This window comes from Chlamydotis macqueenii, chromosome 5, assembly GCF_036417535.1.
Source record: "Chlamydotis macqueenii isolate bChlMac1 chromosome 5, bChlMac1.mat, whole genome shotgun sequence".
In the NCBI taxonomy this organism is placed as follows: Eukaryota; Metazoa; Chordata; class Aves; order Otidiformes; family Otididae; genus Chlamydotis; species Chlamydotis macqueenii.
The window spans coordinates 16,344,921-16,365,672 of NC_141560.1; the positions used below are offsets into that span (position 1 = coordinate 16,344,921).

Here is a 20,752-nt window from a genome sequence, read left to right on the forward strand (position 1 = left end):
CTCGTGAAGTTAGCTAGGTCAGTTTAACTGGTGGGTGATCTCCATGATGTAAGGCAGTTTATTTCACTTAGATCGTGTAAGGATGCCTTTGGCAGAGAGAAGGCAGGCTAATGATCAGAGGAAAAATATCTGGGCCCCGCACGTAACAAATGGAATGGAAGATCATGTTGAAGCCTGAATGTGGACCTTTAAACGAGACACTCCTTAGACTTCAAGCTTGCTTCTTAGTGACACATCTCAATGTGTGCCTCTTCGTAGTAACACTCTGCTTTGTGAGTTGTGAAGCTGTCCTGGAGCAAGGACCATGCAGGCAACCCTCACGTACCCTATAGCTAAGACTAAAAGCACCAGGAAGGGCTACGGGAGCTTTCTGTACTGGAGATATCATGGCAGGATCTAAAGCAGAAACATCATTTATGTGCTCTAGATTGCCTTTCAGAGTAGGCTCGTTTGCCTTTGCTGACTGTAAGGGGAGCTCAGGGGAGAGAGTTTCCTCCGTCCACCTTCCTTGTGTGCCCAGGAGTGGCATACCCTGCCCAGACACATCTCTTCCTCTGCAGTCCGGGGCAAACCCATTCTTTTCCTGTTGGTGCTCTCGCTCTGTTGATGGTTCGACTTGGTGATCTTGGAGGTCTCTTCCAACCTTAAGGTTCTATGACACTATGATTCTATGGTTCTATGATGCTAAGGGTCAGCGAGTTCTAGAAATTGCTCTGAGACTCGCTGTAGACTCTCTGACCCTGTAGCTGATTGCTTCAGCCAGAGCCTCTCTGCCCAGCGTGGGGGAAGGAGGGAGGACAGGACACAGTCGGCCTCACGAGACAGCCCAGACTCATGTCAGGTATTGCAGGCCACAAGGTTACAATGAAATCCGCCTGGGCACTGGGTCAGGGTCTGGGCTAAATTTAATCATCTGTATGGTGCTAGGTGTAGGAATTACTTGGTCAAAATCAGTCAACGATGTTACGCAGGCACTTGGAGTAATGAAGCTCTTCCCTTTCCTTGCAAACCGGTGATCTTAATATTGACATAACATTTTTGATGGCTTCCTGCGTTGGCTGCTTTCATGGAATGCCAGTGTGTGGGATGAGGATCTGTGTATCTGTGGTTTTTGGACAGCAAATCCTTGTGCTCAGAGGGGAGCAGTATGAGGGCAGAGTGTGAGTGGGGTTCTCCTCATGTTAGAGGACAGTAGGTTTTATGCTGCTTCTTAACCACCTTTGATTTCCCTCTACGCTTTGGAAGCATCAGGACTAGGATAACGTAAGGTCTGTCTTGGCTACTCCACGACTGGAGTCCTGAAGCCAGTTTTAAATATGATACGGATGTTGCCAAGAATAGAAACCTCTCCTGGGAGATGAATGCCGCTCTTCGTTGGAGTCTATCCAGCAAATGTACCAGCGTTTTTGTGTCACAGTAGCGTAACTGGAATCACCACAGCTTACGCTCACATACTCAGAAACTATTTGCCCAGACATGTATGCATGTGAGAGGGGAAGTTGTAGCGGACAGTGCCCCTACAGCTGCCGGATATAATGAGAAATGGTAATGTGAAAATGAGTTGATTATCAGCTGCAAAGAGGTGTGTGCTCTTTTCTGAGGGTTGGGTTATTATCGTTCAGAGACATCGGTTCTAGAGCAGTCATAGTTGGAGAAGGACACAGCTATCCAGGAACCCACTGAAAATAACCGATCTGGAATACACGACAAACTCCAGATTAATCTCACTTGAAGCTCTGAATTAAATCTGGTTACTGTCATGGAGCCTCCCACAATTCCCCACCTTCTTTCTCTTTCCTGCTCTATTGTCCCTTGAGAAAGCTGCAGCGTGAATGTGTTCTCTGAGCTTGACTGAATCGTGATACTGCTACATTTTTTGGTATTGCCATTAGGAAGGAAAACCACAACATCATTAGCATTTCTTCCTTGCTCCTTTAGGTTGCCTGGAAGGCATTCCTGTTTAGGTCTTAACCAAAACCTAACTCCTTCCCTGCTTCTCACCCTTTCAGCTTCTGTGGATGCAATGACTCAGCAGCTACTGGATGAATTTGTCAGTAGCGTGGAGAATGCAGAAGCTTGGATGAAGGCCATCCAAGAGAGACTGGGGATCACTGACAACACCAAGGGACCTCAATCTGCCCTAGAAGCCAGACTGAGAGAGACTGAGGTAAGGGAAGAGTGATGTTTCAGTTCAGAGGTTGCTGTCACTGCTGCTGTGGTTACAGCAGTTATTGCTGTGAGGTCTGGAGTTTTCCATCAGGAAACCATCAGCTGCCCCTGCTTCCTGAATGTGGTCCTATGTGGATGGGTTTACATCAGTATTCCTTCTAATTTTTCCATCTGCAAAACATGTACAGCCATTGTAGAAAAAGAGGATGGGAACTTGCTTGATTTTAGAAATTCATCATTCTAAAGAATAACAAGTGTCTGTCCTCCTTTCCTGTGTGTACCATATCCACCTCCTGCTTGCTCCTCCTGCCTCCTTTCTGGGCCCGGCTTCCCTGTCTGGCTCACGTCTTTGGACGTGTTTTTGTAGCTAACTTAAAATGTTTTCAAGTGCTATGTGGTTTGCAATTCAGTCCTTTAGGGTGTTTAAGAATAAACAAATCTGAAGAGAAGGTCGTATTTTCTGTTCAGGAGAAGCTTTGCAGCAGGGACTTCATGATTCCTGGGTAAAACCAAAGTTTAAATGGCAACAATTACACTTGCTTTCTTTTCATGCTTTCTGTCTTTGTTTTCTCATAGCAAATACGTGCGCTGGAACCAGAAGGCAGCTTGAAACTCGACTTGATTCTGGTGAAAGCAAATGCTGCTCTTTGCAGCATCAGTGAGGAGAAGAAGCACGAGGTGCTATCTAAACTCAAAGACATTAAAGCCTTGTGGGAAGAGACAGCCATGTACATGACTCACTGCCACAGGTAAGACAAACGTACTCTTGGCACAAGACTGCTCTTTGGTGTGTTGAGGCAGTTGCCTCACACAGTGCTTTCATAAAGTGCTGCCTGCCTTTCCCTGCTGTCTGCACTGCAGATGGCGATCACTGCTAATCCCAGTCCCAGAGCGTGTGGGGGACTGTGTGGGGAGAGAGGGTCGGTGGGACCTCAGTGCTGTCTGCCTCCTTCACAGCCAGCCCACCTCATGGTCTTGGATGATCAGTGTGGCCAGGCACAGGGACCTTGTACAGGAGATTTCCTCCCCAGAGCAGGGAGGACTTGGGAAGTGAAGCTGGACCCTCTGAAGTCAGAGCAGCCTGAAATTGCTGGGAACCTTGTCCTTTGCTTTGAAGGCCTTTTGAGCTTGCCAGTCTCCACTGCTCCCATCATACTTTCATCTAACTCATCCTTCTTGCTCTCCCCAACAGCCGCATCGAGTGGGTCTGGGTGCACTGGAGCGAGTACCTCAAAGCCCAGGATGAGTTTTATGCATGGATTCACAACGTGAGGGTGACCTTGGAGCGTGGCATTGAATTGCAGCTTGGCTTAAAAGAGAAGCAGCGGCAGCTGAGCCATGCTCAGATTCTGCTCAACGATGTCTTAGATCGCTCAGTCCTGCTGGAAAGGCTGCTAGAGGAAGCTGCTTTCTTGTTCAGGAGGGTAGGTGACCCCAGCGTTGATGAGGACGTTCAGAAGAAGATGAAGCTGGAATACGAAGGACTCAAGCAAGAAGCTCAGGTACGCCTGTAAAGAGTGGGCAGTGTTCAGATCTCTTCACTTCAGCTGACCAACAAGAACAGTCAGACCAAATGTGGCTCAGCCTTGTTGTGAGGGGTGCCAGACTGGACCGGTGGGAGGCGACTCATGATATGCAGGCCCTCGTAGGATCAGGGATTGTTGGTTATAGTGTACACACACAGTAACTTGGGAATTGAAGCCTGCTTCCCATCAGCTTAACTTTGCTTCCAGGGTCTGTGGTACCACCGCAGGATAGTTTCTGACCTGCTAATTGAGTCAGTATGAAAGTTCCTCGGCTGTATGATTTCTAGGGATACCTTGAAGTGGATGGTCACTTTCTGTACAGCTTGTTGAAAAAAATGAACACTTTGAAACAATTTGCGTGCCCCTAGCAGAGTCTCTATTACTCTCCTTTCGAGAGATGGGTAAAGTCAATCAGTCGTGTGCTCGTCTTTATTTGAAACCAGCATGGGGAACGTAACTGCTTGTCTCCCAAAGCAAAAACTAGGAACAGACTTCTGTCTCATTTTCTTTTTCTAGTGAGAGAATGGGAAGCTTTGGAAAAGAGAGGCTAGGAATTCACTGGAGAGGAGCTTGCACTTGGTCTCCTCAGACAGTAGCCATGGAGAGCCTGGACACAGAATTTGTACTTTTGTGTCCTGTTTCTTCAGGTGAACTGTGAATTGCCGTGGAGGGCAACTGCTATTGGGGCTCCTGGAAGGGGATTCTTGTTTATAACTTCTGGGTTGCAGTGTAAAGGAAAAAGGGCCAGATAAGCACTGTCCTCACAGCTTCTGATGTCTTTTGTTACAGAGCAGAGTGACACTGCTTGAAAAGATAACCAAGGAACATGAGCGGTACAGCGCTAAATTCAACCAGTTTCAATCGTGGCTGAATGGTGTGACAGCAAGATTAAACTGCTGCACTGGACAAGCAACCAAGTCTTCAGCAGAGGACAAGTTAAAGGCCCTGAAGGTCCTTAAACGATATCATTCTGACAAGAAGCCAGGATTGTGTCTTCTCCATGCCCGTATATGTTTCTCAAACCACACAAGGGTGTACTAGAGGAAATAATTACACAAAGAATTGTAACGTGGGGTAGGGGAGAAGAGTTGTATCAGGTCTTAAACCTGTTAGCACATAGCGTTCTCCCATCTGCAGCACGAGTCACAGGCTAGTGACTTCCAAAGTGGGGCCATCTTGAATTCTGAGTTGCTGCTGACCTTGTCTTTGCCTGCAGAAGCTGCAGTCTTGTGTGCCTAAAGGTCAGCGTCTCTTTGAGGACCTTCTTCGTCTCCATCCTGTCATTGGAAACTCTGAAGATCTGGAGGACCTGCGTTACCGATGGATGCTCTTCAGATCTGAACTGAAGGAGTCCATGAGTTCACCGGTAGGTGACAGCACTCAATTCACAGTTGCTAATCTCTGCCGTTGCTCTTTTAGGTTTCTTCACATTACAGGTTGTAATTCAAGAGTATATGTGTGTGCCTGCTGAATTAAACACCTCCCTTAGTGAATGCCAGCAAAGACAGAACAAACATAGCCGTATATTTATAAATACAAGCACAAATATTCCGGTATTAAAGTAAGAGTCGTGCGCAATGTTGTAAGCTATGCTAGGAATAGTTCTCAAAAAGGAAAGTTCCAAAGAGAAGAGCATTTGGCTGTTGCCAAAGATGCATGCAGTTGGGGACTGGGAGGTGTTTGTGTGTGTGAATATTTTGGATGTCCACCTAGTTCTGGGCCCATGGATTTCTAGTTTTTTGCCCTTTCTCCACACAACATTCTCCATTGAATTATTTTTTCAACTGTTCCTGCAGTAAGAATATATTTAGTGTTCCTTATTTGTGTCTGCTGCTGTGAGACAGTGATCAGAACAGCCACTGACTGAACTCAGAAGGACAGAAGGACCTGGTCCTTTTTGAGATGGTCTTTACAGGCTAAGGATTTGGAATGAAATAAAGAAGAGGTATTTTAATGCAAGAACCAAATGGTTTAAGAAGTTACTGAGTTGTTATATATCAGACATGCTAAAGATGGCAGAATTCATCCTCATTTCTAAGACCCTCCAAGGCATGCTAAAGATATTCCCATGTTGCTAGCATAAACATACATAACTGAGATTTTTCTAGCTGAACTACTTACATTCTGTGTTCAAGATACCTTGATCAGAGGATTAGACTGAACAGGTGTGCATTTGGTCCTTTCTGTACGCAAGTGCTTTGGAAGGTATCTGAACTCGAACACCTAAAATTTGAGGCACTGGAAAATGTTCTGCTTTGGGAAACCTTGACTTCAAATCCAAAGCTGACTTAGAATACAAATCCTTTCAAGTGCATGGAGAGTAAGCATGACCTCTATTAATGAAGAGCATATTTCTAAGAGGTTTTTTTTGCCTTTGATTGTAATGAGTTATGCTTCGTTGACCAAAACCTTGTGTAAGCATAAATATAGACACTAGGTGTCAGGAAAGCCAAAGCTATTGCTGCGAGGACTGCTCATCTGATGCAAATGCTCAAGAAGCTGAGAACTTTTCAGCTTTCTGCCTAGTCTGTGTTAAAAAGCTCATTACAAAAGATCTCCTGCTGGTTCACTCTATCCAGGTGACCATGAATTTGAAAGAAACGTCCCCTGTGAGGTGAATGGTCATTTACAGGCTCCACTCTTCAATGGCATCTCAAGTCCGTGCTTTTTTTATTGCTTTTTTTTCCCTTTTGAACAGAGTCCTGGAGCTTTGAAAGAACTGGACAAATTCAGAAAGGTACAACAGTTTCCTATCATTAAGCTAAAACTTGTTTAGCAGACATTTTGCAGATAATTATTTTAAATTAGAATCATAGAATAGTTTGAGTTGGAAAGGACTTTTAAAGGTCATCCAGTCCAACCTCCCTGCAACGAGCAGGGACAGCTCCAACTCAACCTGCCGGCTCATGTTGAGCTTCTCATCCACTAGTACCCGCAAGTCCTTCTCCTCAGGGCTGCTCTTGATCCACTCTCTGCCCAGAGACTCTGTCTGTGCTTGGGATTGCCCTGACCCACGTGCAGGACCTTGCACTTGGCCTTGTTGAACTTCATGAGGTTTGCCCAGGCCCACCTCTCTTAAACTTTTCCAAAGATTCTTGAGATTCATTTGCTTATTAAGAGCCTCTCTTCAAGAAGGAGTATTCTCTCCAGATTTGAAAAGGAAAAATATTACAGAGTTTTTACTTTTGAGCTATGCTTACTGTTTCTCTAGAAGCCAAATATCCATCTCCTGGGAAGTAAGGGAACTCAATTTGTAGACATCTACATGCTATAGTAACTTACTTCATTTTTCAAAGGACACTAAGGAAGAACTCAAATCTCTCTCTAAAGATTTTAGGGCCCAAGTGCCTAAAACAATTTGGAAACTGGGACTTGTAATTCTTTAGACACTTCTGAAAAAATGGCTTGGGATCATTCGGCCTACCTTCTTTCTCATGCAGAAAAGCAGAGAAAGTCAAGAGGTTTGTCTGATGTTATTAGACGAATCCCTGTTGTAAGCAGCAGAATTCCTCCTGTGAAGGGTTTTCTTTTGGAAGTGATGGCATAAGAAACAGAAGCAGTACAGGAGATGAGAAGGAGAAGCTTGAAGGAATCAAAATGCTGCCAGTTTCTTATGAAATCCAAGCAGCATTTCTGATCCCATTTCCAAGACTCTCCTCATGCCGATGAGATATTCCTCTGGTACTCCAATGTGGAGTAGCATCTCCAGTATTTTTCCCCAGCAAAATCCTGACCAATTTAAGGTAGTTCTCACACATCCCCTGAATAGTTTTGGCTGCAGTTCAGCCTTCCTTGAAAGCCCCAAAGAGCTTCTGTTCTTGCCTGTCCGGCTCAGCATTAAGTGTTCGGTACTCCTGGTCATTCAGTAAAATGCAAATGATACTCAAACGACGTATGGTGACTGCTGAAGTCCCAGGAAAGTTTATCCTTGACAGTATTGCTCTTAAGTACAAAATATATTTATTGGAACAGCTCGCATTGCTTGTGAGTGTATTTAAAACTGGTGGAGTATTCCTATGTTTTTAACTGGATTCAGTTAAATTTAATGAGCAGCTCAGCCGCTCACAGCTGGTCACGCACTCCCCCCACAGTTGGATGTGAGGGAGAACAGGAAGGGTAAAAGTGAGAAAACTCGAGGCTTCTTACATGAAGGAAGCAAAGGAAAACACCATGGGTTGTTCTGCCCCTCTGCCTGGCAGTTTGATGTCACTGAAATGTACCTCCCCAGGCCTTTATTGTTCTGAGTTGCTCTTCGGTTTGTGTTTTTCAGGAGCGCTCTGGAGACACACGCTCATTCCTGCATCGAGTGTGCTGGGCAGCACTACCGTTGCAACTGCTTCTCTTGCTCCTCCTGCTCCTGGCCTTCCTCCTGCCCATGGCAGAGGAGACCGACAGCTGCATGCGGGCCAACAACTTTGCTCGCTCCTTCAACCTGGTGCTGAGATACACAGGCCCGCCTCCAACCTGACTTCTTGGCACGGCCCGAGGTGACTCTCAGAAAGACACACTCTTTGTTTTTAGCAATTGTAAGTGTAGATTTTAGGGCTCCTAACAAGGCCATCTTATAAACTGGATAGGTCACATAAATGCAACATAAGATTAGTCCAGGTAATTAGTCAGGTATTTGAGCAAAATTCATATTTTTACAAAATTTTATTATTATATTTAGAATGTATATATAGAGATGATGAATGTGTATGTATGTACATATATCTATATAAAAATGTGCGTCTGTGGTCAAACTAACACCCACCATTCACTCATCCACTGTTTCAGGATAATCCTCTAATGTTTCCGTTTCTACCATCTTTCAGCAAGGAATACTGAATGATGGTTTTCTTGTGGGGTTTTTTGGGTGTTTTTTAAAATGAGGTTCTTGTTCTTTACAACTGAAGTCAGAGCAAGGAGGAGAAAATGTGGGCATGCACCAAAGTGCAAACTGGAGAGCAGGTAGAGTAGAATCATGTTTGAATTTATTACCATTTTTCTTTTCCAATTACTGTGGTCTCCAGCCCACCTGAATCAGGAAAGGTAGAATATAGTAGAAGGAAAGCTGAGGAAAAAAAAATATTTTTTTTTAGTATCTCTATAGCAGGAGAGCTTTGAAAATCAGGTCCTAATTTTCTGTAAGCACTGAATAAAACCTTGTATCAGTGATCCTATCTGTAAAAAGCAGTGGGATTTTTTTGCTTGTGTATTTTTGGGATTTGTTGGCTTTTGGTCCTGAGATGATTTTATTTTAATGCTTTGTTAAACTGATGTAATCTGGTTGTACCAAAGACAGGCAAGGACAGAGTTCTGTATACTCTAAACTCTAAGATGAGGACAACTTGTATTTTATTTACCTAACCTTATGCCTGATTTATCAAATTTTTGAATGTACATTTTAACATTGCCTTTTAATGTAAAAGCAATTCTCACTTTACTGTGATGAAACCATTCTTAGTGGTGTTTTACCTAGTTGACTCCTGAGAGAAAGGTAATTCCTAAAACTTTGTGCCATTTCTCAGAGCTATGCCTTGTTGTCTCATGGCTTTAGCCAGAGTAGTAATCATGCAAAAAAAAAGTTAACAGAAGAAACGGTGTCTTTTCCCATCCTGGCTGTGCTGCAGGAGGAACTTGTCCTGCAGTATCCACTTGTATCAATGTGGTATATTCAGTGTTGTTTTCAAAAAACGTTTCAAAATATGATTAAACCTGTTGTGCAGGTAAATTATTTAGTAGTTGAGAGATTGAAAGAGGAAGTAATAATTCTTTAACAAAGCCATAAAGCCATGAGCTGAATTAATTCCTGCTGTAACTTTGCTGACACCCTTGGTATTACTCGGGGAGGAAATGTGATGCTTTACAGCCACATAACTAATTGGCTGTTCATGAGGATGTGTTTCTAATTACAATTACTGAATGTTAACAGTGCTACAGAAATATTGAGAGCGCCTTGTATATAAAAATATTTTTGTAGCAGTTATGGCCATAAATGAATGTACTAATTTCAGTTTAAAAGCAGAAGCCAAGTCTGTAGGTTTGCTGAGGGGCCTTGTGTGGTCCAATGCAAATCAGGGAAGGTAACAGATGAAGAAGAGAGGTAATTGCTGGTCCTGACCTGTCAGAGCTGCTCCTTTGTGCACCAATTCCAACTTCCCGTTACACTTCCAAGTTATCTACAGCAAAATTTCTTCCAAGCTAAACAAAATCAGGGGCGTTTAGGAACTTAGAAATGTCTGCTTAATTTCAGTGTCGATAAGCCCCTGGTCCAATTCATTCTTAATGGATCAAAATTAAATGTTTTAAACATATTTATCTAGTTGCTATGGCTTCACCTGGAGTGTCAGACACTTTATCCATCAAATATGACAATTGAATAATATTTTTAATTTTAGATTTGGATCACAGATCCTTCTCATCACACTACTCCCTCCCCCACCTTTCCCAAGTTTTGAACTCACTGGAAAATCCGTTCCATAATACGGTGGGTAAATGAATTACACTCACAGATGGCCTCTGGAGATTTCATACATGCTGTAATTCATTTGTTCAGGAATGAAAAAAAAAAAAGCAAAAGACCCATGTCTTGTGAGGGTATTATCAGAGACAGCAGATCAGACACTGTAACGCTGCCTTGCACTCTGGATTCAACCCATTTCCTCAGCTTTTATGACTCAGCATTTACTATTTCCAGATTTGAAATTTTTTAAGTGGAACATCAACATCCACAATGAAAATGATTGAATGCAAGGAACTGCAGCAGTTACAATTTATTTTTACAATCCTGAGTGAAACTCCTGTGTGCTGTTGTAGAGAGGTGCTCAAGAATGGCCATCTTCTGCTCTGGCAATAGCATTTCAACTGTAATTAGCAAAAATAACTTAATGCACAGATGACTGTTGAGAATTAGTTAAACTTGCAGCAGCCCTGGAGATCCTCAGGTGGAGAATGCTAGAAAAGTAAGAAACATAATACAGAAGACGGTACAGAACTTTACTTCTGTCGTGGTTTTGTTAGTGAGGAGGGCCCTAAGGTGGCAGCTTCTGTAGGAAACTGCTAGAAGTCGCTCCCCTTTGTTCAGTGGACTCGGCCGGGCCTAGGGCGGACCCGCTGCTGGCCAAGGCCGAGCCGATTGGTAGCAGAATGTCCCGTGATAACGCCTCTGCGATAACGTATTTAAGAAGGGGAAAACAGAAAAAAAAAAGAAGAAGAAGAGATGTGAAGCAGCTGAGCGGGGGGCAGAGAGGGCAGCCTCATGGGCCTTGCAGGCCTCACCCTCTGGCCTCCCGCCGGGCAGCCGACTGGGCCCCTGAAAGACATCTACCAGCCTGTTGTGAGGAACGGCTGCAGACGCCAAGGTCCATTCAGAAGGAGGGGGAGGAGTAATGCGGCTCCTGGCCAAGATTCCCCTGCAGCCTGTGGTGACGACCATGGTGGAGCAGGTTGTCCCCCTGCAGCCCATGGAGGTCCACGGAGGGGAAGAGATCCACTTGGAGCCCGTGAAGGACCCCACACTGCGGGAGGTGGATGCCTGAAGGCAGCTGTGGCCCGTGGAGGGCCCACTGGGACAGCTGTTTTAGAGGGACTGCACCCGTGGAAGAGATGACCCACGCCGGAGCAGTTCCATGAAGGACTGTGGCCCGTGGGAGGGACCCCACGAAGGAGCAGGGGAGGAATGTGAGGAGTTCTTCCCCCGACCATGAAGCAGCGGCGTGAAACAACGTGTGATGAACTGACCGCAACCCCCATTCCCTCTTCCCCCCGTGCCGCTCGGGAGCGGAAGGTAGTAGAGATAATGTTAAGCTTGGGAAGAGGGAGGGAGGGAGGTTATCTTGTTCTCTGTCTCATTATCCTGCTGTTTGTAGTAATAAATGAATAGTTTTCCCCAAGTCGAGTCTGTTTTGCCCGTGACGGTAACTTTAAGGATTTCTCCCCGTCCTTATCTCAAACCTTGAGCCGTTTTTCCTTCTATTTTCTCTCCCTGTTTTCTCGGAAGGTGGGGGGAAGTGAGAGAGAGACTGCGTAGTCTGGTCCGATCGGGGCTGAACTACGACAACTTCTTGAGTGTCTTGTTCGGTGTGAGTCATAAAGCCCATTTGCAGGCAAGCGTTAGGGTCAGTCCCCAAGACTCACTTTTGCCTCTGAATTCAGGCCAGCGGTTATGGGAGGAAGAGATGGGATGACTGAGGCATCAGCCATCGGGGAAGAATTCATCGTGCAAGAACTGCAGAGAACTCTTCTCAAGAGTGAATCAAACTCGTTCCTGCCTGTGCAATGATATAAAAAATATCACAACGTGGTCAGAAGTAGTGTGGCGATTGAACTGCCCGCACTGACACACTGTCAGTGTGCAGGGCCAAGCTGCAACAGGCTGAGAGAGTGAATATTTATCTTTTCTCAGTATTTAGCCCTTTCTGAGTGACATTTCATACCTTTCACCCCAGCCTGCAATTCAGCCTCACGGCTAACACAGCCCAATGGGCGCCCTAATGAAGATACTCGTCCAAACGCCAGGTACGCCAGCTGGCGCGGCCATTTGAGCAGAGAAGTATCGACCGAGGGGCCCCGCTCTGTGCTGGGACTTGCTCTGGATTGGAAGGAAACCACCCCAAAGCCTCGTCCAGCATTTCCACAGGCAGGCGCCTAAGGGGAGGCTGAACATCCCAGGGGGACTCCTGACCCCCTGAGACTTCTGCCCAGTGGATGAAGGTCCCTGCGTGGAGGTGGGTCACCTGCGTGGCACCCTGATGCTGTGGCAGGGGCAGTACCCCGCTGCTGGAGATGCTGTGCTGAGTCCCCGTGGGAACACCTCTGCTCATCCACCTCAGCAGGAATTTAGGGAACCGGGAGGTTGAAGTGCTGGCTGAGCCTTCCCAGGGTTCACCAAAAAATTGTAGTGGTTCTCCACTCCTCCAGGAGTAACTGCCTGTGGAGCCCTTCGGTGTCAGAGATCGTGGCAAAATGTGCCTCGTAAAGATTCAGGAAAGAAACCAGCAGTTACCGGGATGCTAATGAGAGCTGTGCATCGGCACAGGCAGGCTGCAGTGACTACTCTTCAGAGAAATCAGCAGCGGTTCGACTAATACGCTGCTCGCTCACTGCATGTGATGGGCGTTAACTTCAAATCCGAAGCCCTCAAAAAAATCCCCTTTGTCATAGCAGGTTTTGGATTGAGGGCAACTCCCCAGAGAGAGAGCGTCAGAGGCCAGTGCCGTAAGAACTCATACTGAATCGTAACGTGATTTAGCAAATACACATCCTCTTTGGGTCCAGCAGAATTCTACTGAAACAAATGTACAGTCTTACAGAAAAGCTAACATTTTCTTTTAAACCTTGCAGGGCCAGAGTGATGTAGGTACATTCAGCACAACCTTCGTCCTGGGGTACGTGAGCACAGAGGCAGGCAGCAGGAACATTTATCCTTGCTTCACTTGTTCTGGGTGTTCCTAAGTCAGTACAAATACTCTGATGGCAAGAAACAAGCACAGCAAAAATGTGAAACCACTCCCTAGAATAATTTGAAAGTCCTTAAAAAGAAATGCGTATGTGTTTATTTTCTGCATTATAACTGCAACATCAACTACAACGATAGTTTCATTACAAAAAAGGACAAGTGCAATAAAATACTCTGGTTTGATAATCTGATTCAACACAGCTCATTGGTAACAGTGGAGCATCACAGAAGAGTCAGAAGGCTAGGGCCAGGGGTGACAAATTTCCAGTTTCTTTATCCTACTTGCAAACAGCAAGGCCACATCACATTTTACTTGTCATCGAGGGATAAACTTTTGGAATAACGTGGCCTGATCACAGAAGCTGCCAGCTGCCCCTTAATTCCCCAATGAGTCCATCGGAATCAGATTTTTTTTTTTTTTTACTTGAGAAAATATTATGCCTCTGACAGGGCTGAGGAATAGACCGTGTTTTGCAGGCAAAGAGCAGAAATCCTTCTGTGTTACACCACAACCAAGGTACAAAGCAAGGGCCTGTGCTTCACAGGTGCACAGAAGCCAAGGCTGTGAGTTACTTGAACTATTTTTCTGGAATGAAATCAGGCCATTTTCTGCAATGTTTCACTGCAGCTTTCTATTATGTTCATCTGTGCACGGGGCTTCAACTGATTTAAGTTGCCATTTCAGCTATGGAATAAATCCAGAATACACAGGAGGAGTCCGCAGTGCAGAAAAGAAGACAAAAAGTTGTCCTGAAATACTCAAAATACAGCCTCTTCCCTAGTGAAAAGGCCCTGTTCTTCATTGGACAAGGGCCTTACTCTATCACTGCTGTTCACACATCATAGGCTCTTGTTTTTCATATTTCCCATGGAATTTCATGGGAGTATTTGTGACATAAGGTCCCAAACAGTGTGAATAAACGATAGAGTCAGGCCCCAAACTGGCAGCATTTCTAGGGCCGATTCTCCCGACTTCCAGTCGAGATTTTTTAGAAAGTGTCACATAATGCTGCCCAGCCTTTTGAAACAGTGACCTGATTTCTTTCTGTACATCTTGCGTGGCATAACAGTAAGGATGACTCAGCTATAACGATTTAAAACAAAAAATAAAGTCAGTCTTTTTATGCAGCTGCATTTTTATACAATTACATAGAGTCAGTATACAGAAGCTTACAGCTTTTTCCGATAATTCTAGCAAATAGGAGGATATTTTTGAAAAAAAAAGTGTTTCAAAACTACATGGAAATCTGTAGAACAAAATATACACCAATATATCATTTCCCAACACAAGCAATCAGTGGTTTAGAAAAATAGGATTGTTACCGTATTCTGAATCAGAAATTGCAAAAAGAAAGGATTGAAAAAATAAGTTCAGCTTTTCAAAAAGCCAGATTTTTAATAAGAAAATAGAGTGGTCCGCATTTCCCGGAACAAGCCAGAAAGGTTCAGGAAAGGTCCAGGCAAGACAAGGAGTCTGACTTGGACTTGATATCAGCTGTGATAACATGCACATGTACAGACAGCTGCTTGGCTCCAGTACTGTTTACCTTAGAAACGAGCCTAATTTATCACAAATGTATTTAAAAATCATAAATAACATGACAAAAGTGGGACTGGCCCCTGCAAGGCAAATAATTGTATTCATACCAGCAGAAAGCGACATCGATCCAGTTAGCTTCCTGTGACAGGTACAAGGTATTTTGTACCCAGCTGTCACATTGACCAGCACTCGTAGAAACACAGATTATTATTACAGACGCTGCTATCAGCTCCGATACATAAACAAGGAGAGATGGTCATGCTGTAATTGACCCCAAGGTTTTTGTTCTACTTGAATATTACCGTTTACAAGAAGCTGAGGCGGGGTCCTGAACTCAAGCCAGGATCTCAAATGCAAAATGCACAGGGTTCACGGGAAGGTTTCTGATCCCACTACCAACCTTTGGAAGTGGCTAGGAGCTCTGAAGAATTTTAAAACCCTTCACAATATGAGTTTCTCTTGTGGACTGCCTCAGATTTCCCCTGCCAGATATGGGTGATCTAACAGGGACATAGTGGAGAAATTTAGATTCCCCATCAACAGATCTCTTGTTTGAGAGCATTCACATTTTAGTTCCAGGTCACTTCAAACAGGAGGTGGCAAAATGGACCTCAATATTCGCTGATGTTTACATTAAAAGCAGAGAACAATTTGATTGCAGAAACTTCAGTCCAGGCTGTTCTTGATAACTTTTTAATGCAACAATTAGAAATTTTCACTGATTCTGTTCAATGTGAGAGTAAATCCCTTAACTTTAATGGAATCTTTGTGAAATAGATGGGATATTTACTTTCTACGGGAGTCTTGGCACATTCTTTTTAACCTTCTATTAGCTTAAAACCGAACAAAAGCAGAAAAACGGATGGAAGCAAGATGGATGGAGTGTTGGAGAAGAGATCCAAGCCTGTTCCTAATCCAGCCTTGGTAATTAAACTGGGCCCGAGACAGCCAGCTGCTTTGCGAAGTGAGGACAGGTCCCCTGTAGAAGCACTGTACATGGGAGATACTGTTAGCAAAGAACAATGCAGCTTCTGGGCCTCCTACCACTTTTCAAGGTCAATGGAGTGCTGCGTCTTACCAAAGGCACCGACAGAAAAATGCAGCACCCGTGTTACTGCTTGTGTAATTGCTCCAGAGTGGTCCAGTACAGCCAAGTAAACGAATGAGAAGGAGGTATGTTGCTGGAAGGGAAGCTCTGAGGCTGGGCAGGTGCAGTGGGCCACCCTGGAATCACCCAACAAACTCAATTAGCACAAAGTAAAAGGAAAAAAAATGGAAAGAGTGATCCTGATCTAACAGAATACATCTCCTGAGACCAAAATGACCGTCAGGGTCTTGGAGCAAGACAAAGGTTTGTCTTTTGCCTTCCAGTCAAGCACGTGTACAAAGTGGAGGCTGGCGTTTGAGGACAGACGCACAGTTAGTACATGCAGCATCCAGACATCTTCAGGCTCAGGCTGTGACTCCCAGGTTAAATTCTTACAGGGTCTGACCCGGGAAGGTGATGGGAAAATCATCTTGGGTGCTTTCTGCCATAGAGTCTGAAGCCCTAATTGACAGCGTATTACAGCTCATTAAAGCTCATTAAAACACATACCTCTAAACTCTTCCAGCTTCCTTTTGAGACACCATTTCTTTTAAAAGCCACACTTGAAAGTTACTTTGAAGTGGAATGTCACCTTTCTTGAAGTAGAACAATAATTACACTCCCCATTACATATACGCACACACACATATCCATTTCATGGCAACGGAAAGTGCCGTACAGAGGCATTCACTCACATCTGTGCTGAAACCAAGCCTGTGGTGTTCCATGCTTATTGGACTTGACAAAAGAAAGAATTTGATTTTGAAGGCGGGAGTCACTTCAGGAAAAACAACAGCTCCTGCCCCTGAATTCCAGCTGGAGGCCTCCCGGCAGAGCGCTGGTGAGGCTGCCTGACACCGCAGCCTGCCTTCAGCCTCCAGCCTCTCCAAATTCACCTCTCCCTGGTAACAGACAGCTTCTGATGGAGCAAAAAGGAGCCAAAATAAATGCTTTGCTAGAGGGCTTGATAAACGAGTTGTGAAATCAGTTTGGTAAAAGGGATCTTTTTCTTTTTTTTTCCTTCTTTTTATTCGCCAGCTCAAAGGGGGGTCCTGGCTTACTAGGGTGAATAACAGCGACACTCAAACCCTCCGGGCAGCTCAAGGGCACACACCCCGGAGCGCACAGCCCCGGGCCCAGCAGCACACGGCAGCGCTGATACAGGCAGCGACAACGTGAGGATAATGGAGCTGAAACTGAAAGTCCAGCCCTCCTCACTGATCAAGGGGCAATTTTCTGCAGGCAGTAATTGGATTACTCATCAGAACCTGCTGAGAGAGAAAAGGGTCTGGGCAGGCTCGGAACAATGCTAATGGCAAGGCTTTCATTATTAATAATTAATTAAGCGACACCCTCGCACTCCCATCTGCAGAGGTGAATATTAAGGGCAGTCCCTGAGCCAACACGGAGGTGGATGAGGGCAGGACATGGCCAGGAGACTTGGAAGAGGTGGCTGGCAAGGACCAGAGTCCCCTCAGATCATGATGGAGGCTGTTTTGACGCAGGGGGCAGCAGAAACAGGCAGAGCGGCTGCAGGAGGAACTGTAACGGGGGAAAAGGACCAGATTTTTTGCTCTACATATGGAGGAAGAACTGGCACTGGAAACAGTTAAGAGAAAGGTGACAGACATGATGAAGGGCATGGAAGAGCTATTACACGAAAAGACACAGAAACTGCTTGGATTATTTACTTCAGGAAAGAGAGGAAGCTGAGGCTCCTGTGCTCTGATAAAAGAAGGAAAGACAAAGCCTGGTCTGGAGAGGGCAGCACTGGTCTTTCTGCTTCCTTGGATGCAACACACAGGGGCCACGGAAGGAAAATCAAACAAGCGCCGCCCTCCAAACAAAAGGTTTCTGATTCAAAACCGATTCAGGGGAATACCTTTTTCACCCACTTGTAAGAAGGATGTGGAACTCACTGCTGTCAATGGCTCTGAAGCCAGAAAGCCACTGGTGTTCACTAAGGCACTGAACAGGCTCGCCCCCCAAACCCAGAACACTAAGGCAACACCTGGCGCTTACTTGCAAAGGAACAGAAACCCTCCTCCTTCAGTTCTAGAATGAATTCCTAAGGATTGAGCAGAGACCTTCATGTCTAGCTTCCTATCTCCAATAGCATCTCCTGCATCTTTTCCTGGAGCATCAGCGCCTACCACCTACCATTAATCTGTCACTGAGGGGGTTCATTTAGCAGTTTCTTCTGTATTTAATGAAAAGAAAAATCAATCCACTCTCAAGGCTCAGATCTCAGCTAGAGTGAATCGCCCTGAGGAGAGCCTCCTTCCACAGTCAGGGATGAGAAACTGCACATTGCTGACGGCCAGTGTCAAAATTATGTCTGGTGGACCAGGACGGCAAACCCTTGCTCCTGTGTCCTGAGTCCAGGGCCGCTCTCATTATCCAAACCTCCATCTTCATCTCTTGCATCAAGGTCTCCTGCTGCTTCCACTGAGGACATGTTGTACCTTCACCTTCGTCTCACCCACGGTTTACTAGGAGGAGGGTGGATAGCTCACAGGTACAATGAACTCAAATCTGGCACTGGCTGAAGTAGGTTACGTAACAGAGGTGCCATTTAGGCTACTCCTTGGATTGTTACATTCCTGACACACATTCCTTTTCTTTACAGATCTACTGATATCTCTCTGGTAGACACACAGTCATATTTCACATTGGATAGACAAGAAATAATTTTTAAAAATCAACTGTATGATGGATTATTCCATCTGCTACATTCAAGAATCTTTGGGTTTTTTTTCATTTTACCATTGAGCAAGCGCAACATGAACCACAATTCTTAAACATCCGTGTGCAAGTCAAAAAGCCCAAAACTTTCTACACAGTGACCCAGCACCTATGACTGATCTGTTTATAATGCAGTATAACCAATAGATAATTATGTTTAAACGTGGCAAAAATAATAAGATTGGTTTCTGAATGAATCGTTGATGCCTGTACCAACAATGCTATCTTCAGTGTTTTAATAAACTAGTTTCTGAGAGTTGCCAACCACTGACAGATAGATTAATGCAATGAACTTGTAACGGCTTAGAGCAGGTCAGTGATCTGAGAGCCACTGAGAATGTCCCTGTCAGCCCCCAGCGGCTCTGGAAGACGCTGATGCAGTTCTTGGGGCAAACGCGGGTTTTCAGCTGCAGACTAGCAACTGACACTGTCCAACGGAGAGTCAGGGCTCCAAAAGCAGTTCTTACAGCCAGCTGGGTACGCAATCTATGATCTGAAAGACACCTACGATGCCTGGCAAACGTGTTTATTGGGGTATTTAGACCAGCACAAAAGGCAACACTGTTTCTCCTGTTTAATTTCAGTGTGTAAGCTTCAGTTATTCCAAAAGGTTTTGTTTGCTGTGGGAATCTCTGCCATACAGCAGCTTTATTTTTTCTTGAGAAAAGATGACTGTGTACTCTCTTGTCGACACAATTTAAAAGAATTCCTGTATATCAACTCACTTGTCCAGTCTCTGAGGTCCTAATGAGATGTGAATGCACGCGTATCAAAGTCAAACATTTCCTATTTAACACTGAAGAAGAGATCAGGTGGAGCAAACTCCTGAGCAACTAAAGAGAAGACGCTATTTCTTCTGATGTGCAGAGATTACCAACTGCCTATCTAGTGATGGCCATTTCTTGGAGACATTTCTTCTCTCTGAGGTCTTCGACTACCCTAACGAAAAGGATTGAGGAGAAGCAGAAAGCCATTCTAAAAGCTCTGCAAATTATCCAGTGACCGGTAGGTGTTTTTATGAGTTAGGCTAGTACCTTTCTTTTCAGCCTCAAATGTTTGAGTTCAGTAAGTATCTCAGGCAGGGCAAACAAGCTGGTACTTGGAGGAAATGACGATTGCTCTGGAGATCCTGTGCTAACAGGGGAATATGACATTTTTAAGGTGTGGGCATAGAACTGAATATGTTTTTCATACAGAGATTTCTGCAGATGGCATATACAAATAATATTTAATACAATCTAAATTGCTAGCTGCAATCAGGGAAAGGGCTGTTAACAGACGTGTGACACAACAGCAGTTTTCTACCTCACTGCATTGCAGTCATGGAAAATGCTGCCGAAAGCATCTGGCTACAGAATCCATTACAATTTACAATTAGGCTTGCTTTCACTCCAAAGGCTCAGTTTGAAGTATGCCTTCTTACTTGAATGCATGGGCACGAGAGTGCAGGATTTGGCCTTCAACACCGAAGGGTCCTTAATATGGTCAGTCAGCTCCTGGGTCCAGTAGTGCAGGCCCAAGAGCCTGGAGAGAGGCACAAGAGCTCTGGCCTGCGAACGGGCTGGGTATCTGCATGCAGTACAGGCTGCGTGGCCTGAACCAGATGCGCAGTTTACAAGCTCAAACATATTCCATCTATTTTAGAGGGCTTTAGCACGCTCTGAGAGTGGTACTTAGAGTGAAGTAGTGCAAGCCCTCAGTTGTGGATGCTTATCTGTTTTGTGAATCCTAGGTTTTTGGCAAACCAACCTACCACAGCACTAAAAAATAGGATGATGATGCAGTTGTTCTGTTATGGTCCTCTGTGCAGAAATTCCCCCCCCGGCCTTGCATACTCCTGTGGCGTCAAATGCATTTGTGACCCCATAAAAATCATCCAGATCAGAAAGGCTGTAAGAAATCTAATGTGAGATTTTGTGCTTTCATACAAGAAAAATTGTCTATCTCCCTGCTGATTTTCTCTCGTGGCTATATTATTCCTCAATATTTTTACTTTCTCACTGGCATTTTACTTTCATCAGCTGGAACGGCTCAGTAAAACTCAGAGAGGTGCAATGTAGCTACGCCACAGAAAAGTGCATGCACAGGTCCACATGTACACAAGCACATGCAGCAGGTTTTGTTACTGTCTCTCTTCCCCTACACTTCTTTTCTACTGGAACATCTAATGTGAAATGGAGATGTGTGTGATTATTATCTCCTTGCTGTGCAGCCACAGGGGCTTCTTCCCTCAGGGCTGGCAGCAA

The 20,752-nt window shown here is 44.9% G+C and overlaps 1 protein-coding gene across 1 annotated transcript; it reads left to right on the forward strand.

Annotated features, from left to right (window-relative positions):
• Positions 1-1,932: 1,932 nt before the first annotated feature.
• LOC147600502 (nesprin-3-like) lies at positions 1,933-14,426 on the forward strand. Its single transcript, XM_086748303.1, has 8 exons — positions 1,933-2,167; positions 2,746-2,918; positions 3,362-3,671; positions 4,485-4,646; positions 4,912-5,061; positions 6,394-6,432; positions 7,966-8,182; positions 11,832-14,426. Exons 1-7 carry the CDS (start codon positions 2,024-2,026, stop codon positions 8,161-8,163), a joined length of 1,176 nt encoding a protein of 391 aa, XP_086604429.1. The 5' UTR covers positions 1,933-2,023; the 3' UTR covers positions 8,164-8,182; positions 11,832-14,426.
• Positions 14,427-20,752: the final 6,326 nt, after the last annotated feature.

Bases quoted from the DNA above. Each gene is read 5' to 3' on its own strand.
- LOC147600502 (XM_086748303.1), top strand. From the start codon at position 2,024: ATGACTCAGCAGCTACTGGATGAATTTGTCAGTAGCGTGGAGAATGCA. The intron at 4,647-4,911 runs GTCCTTAAACGA...CTTTGCCTGCAG, and splicing joins ACAAGTTAAAGGCCCTGAAG to AAGCTGCAGTCTTGTGTGCC. The intron at 6,433-7,965 runs GTACAACAGTTT...TGTGTTTTTCAG, and splicing joins AACTGGACAAATTCAGAAAG to GAGCGCTCTGGAGACACACG.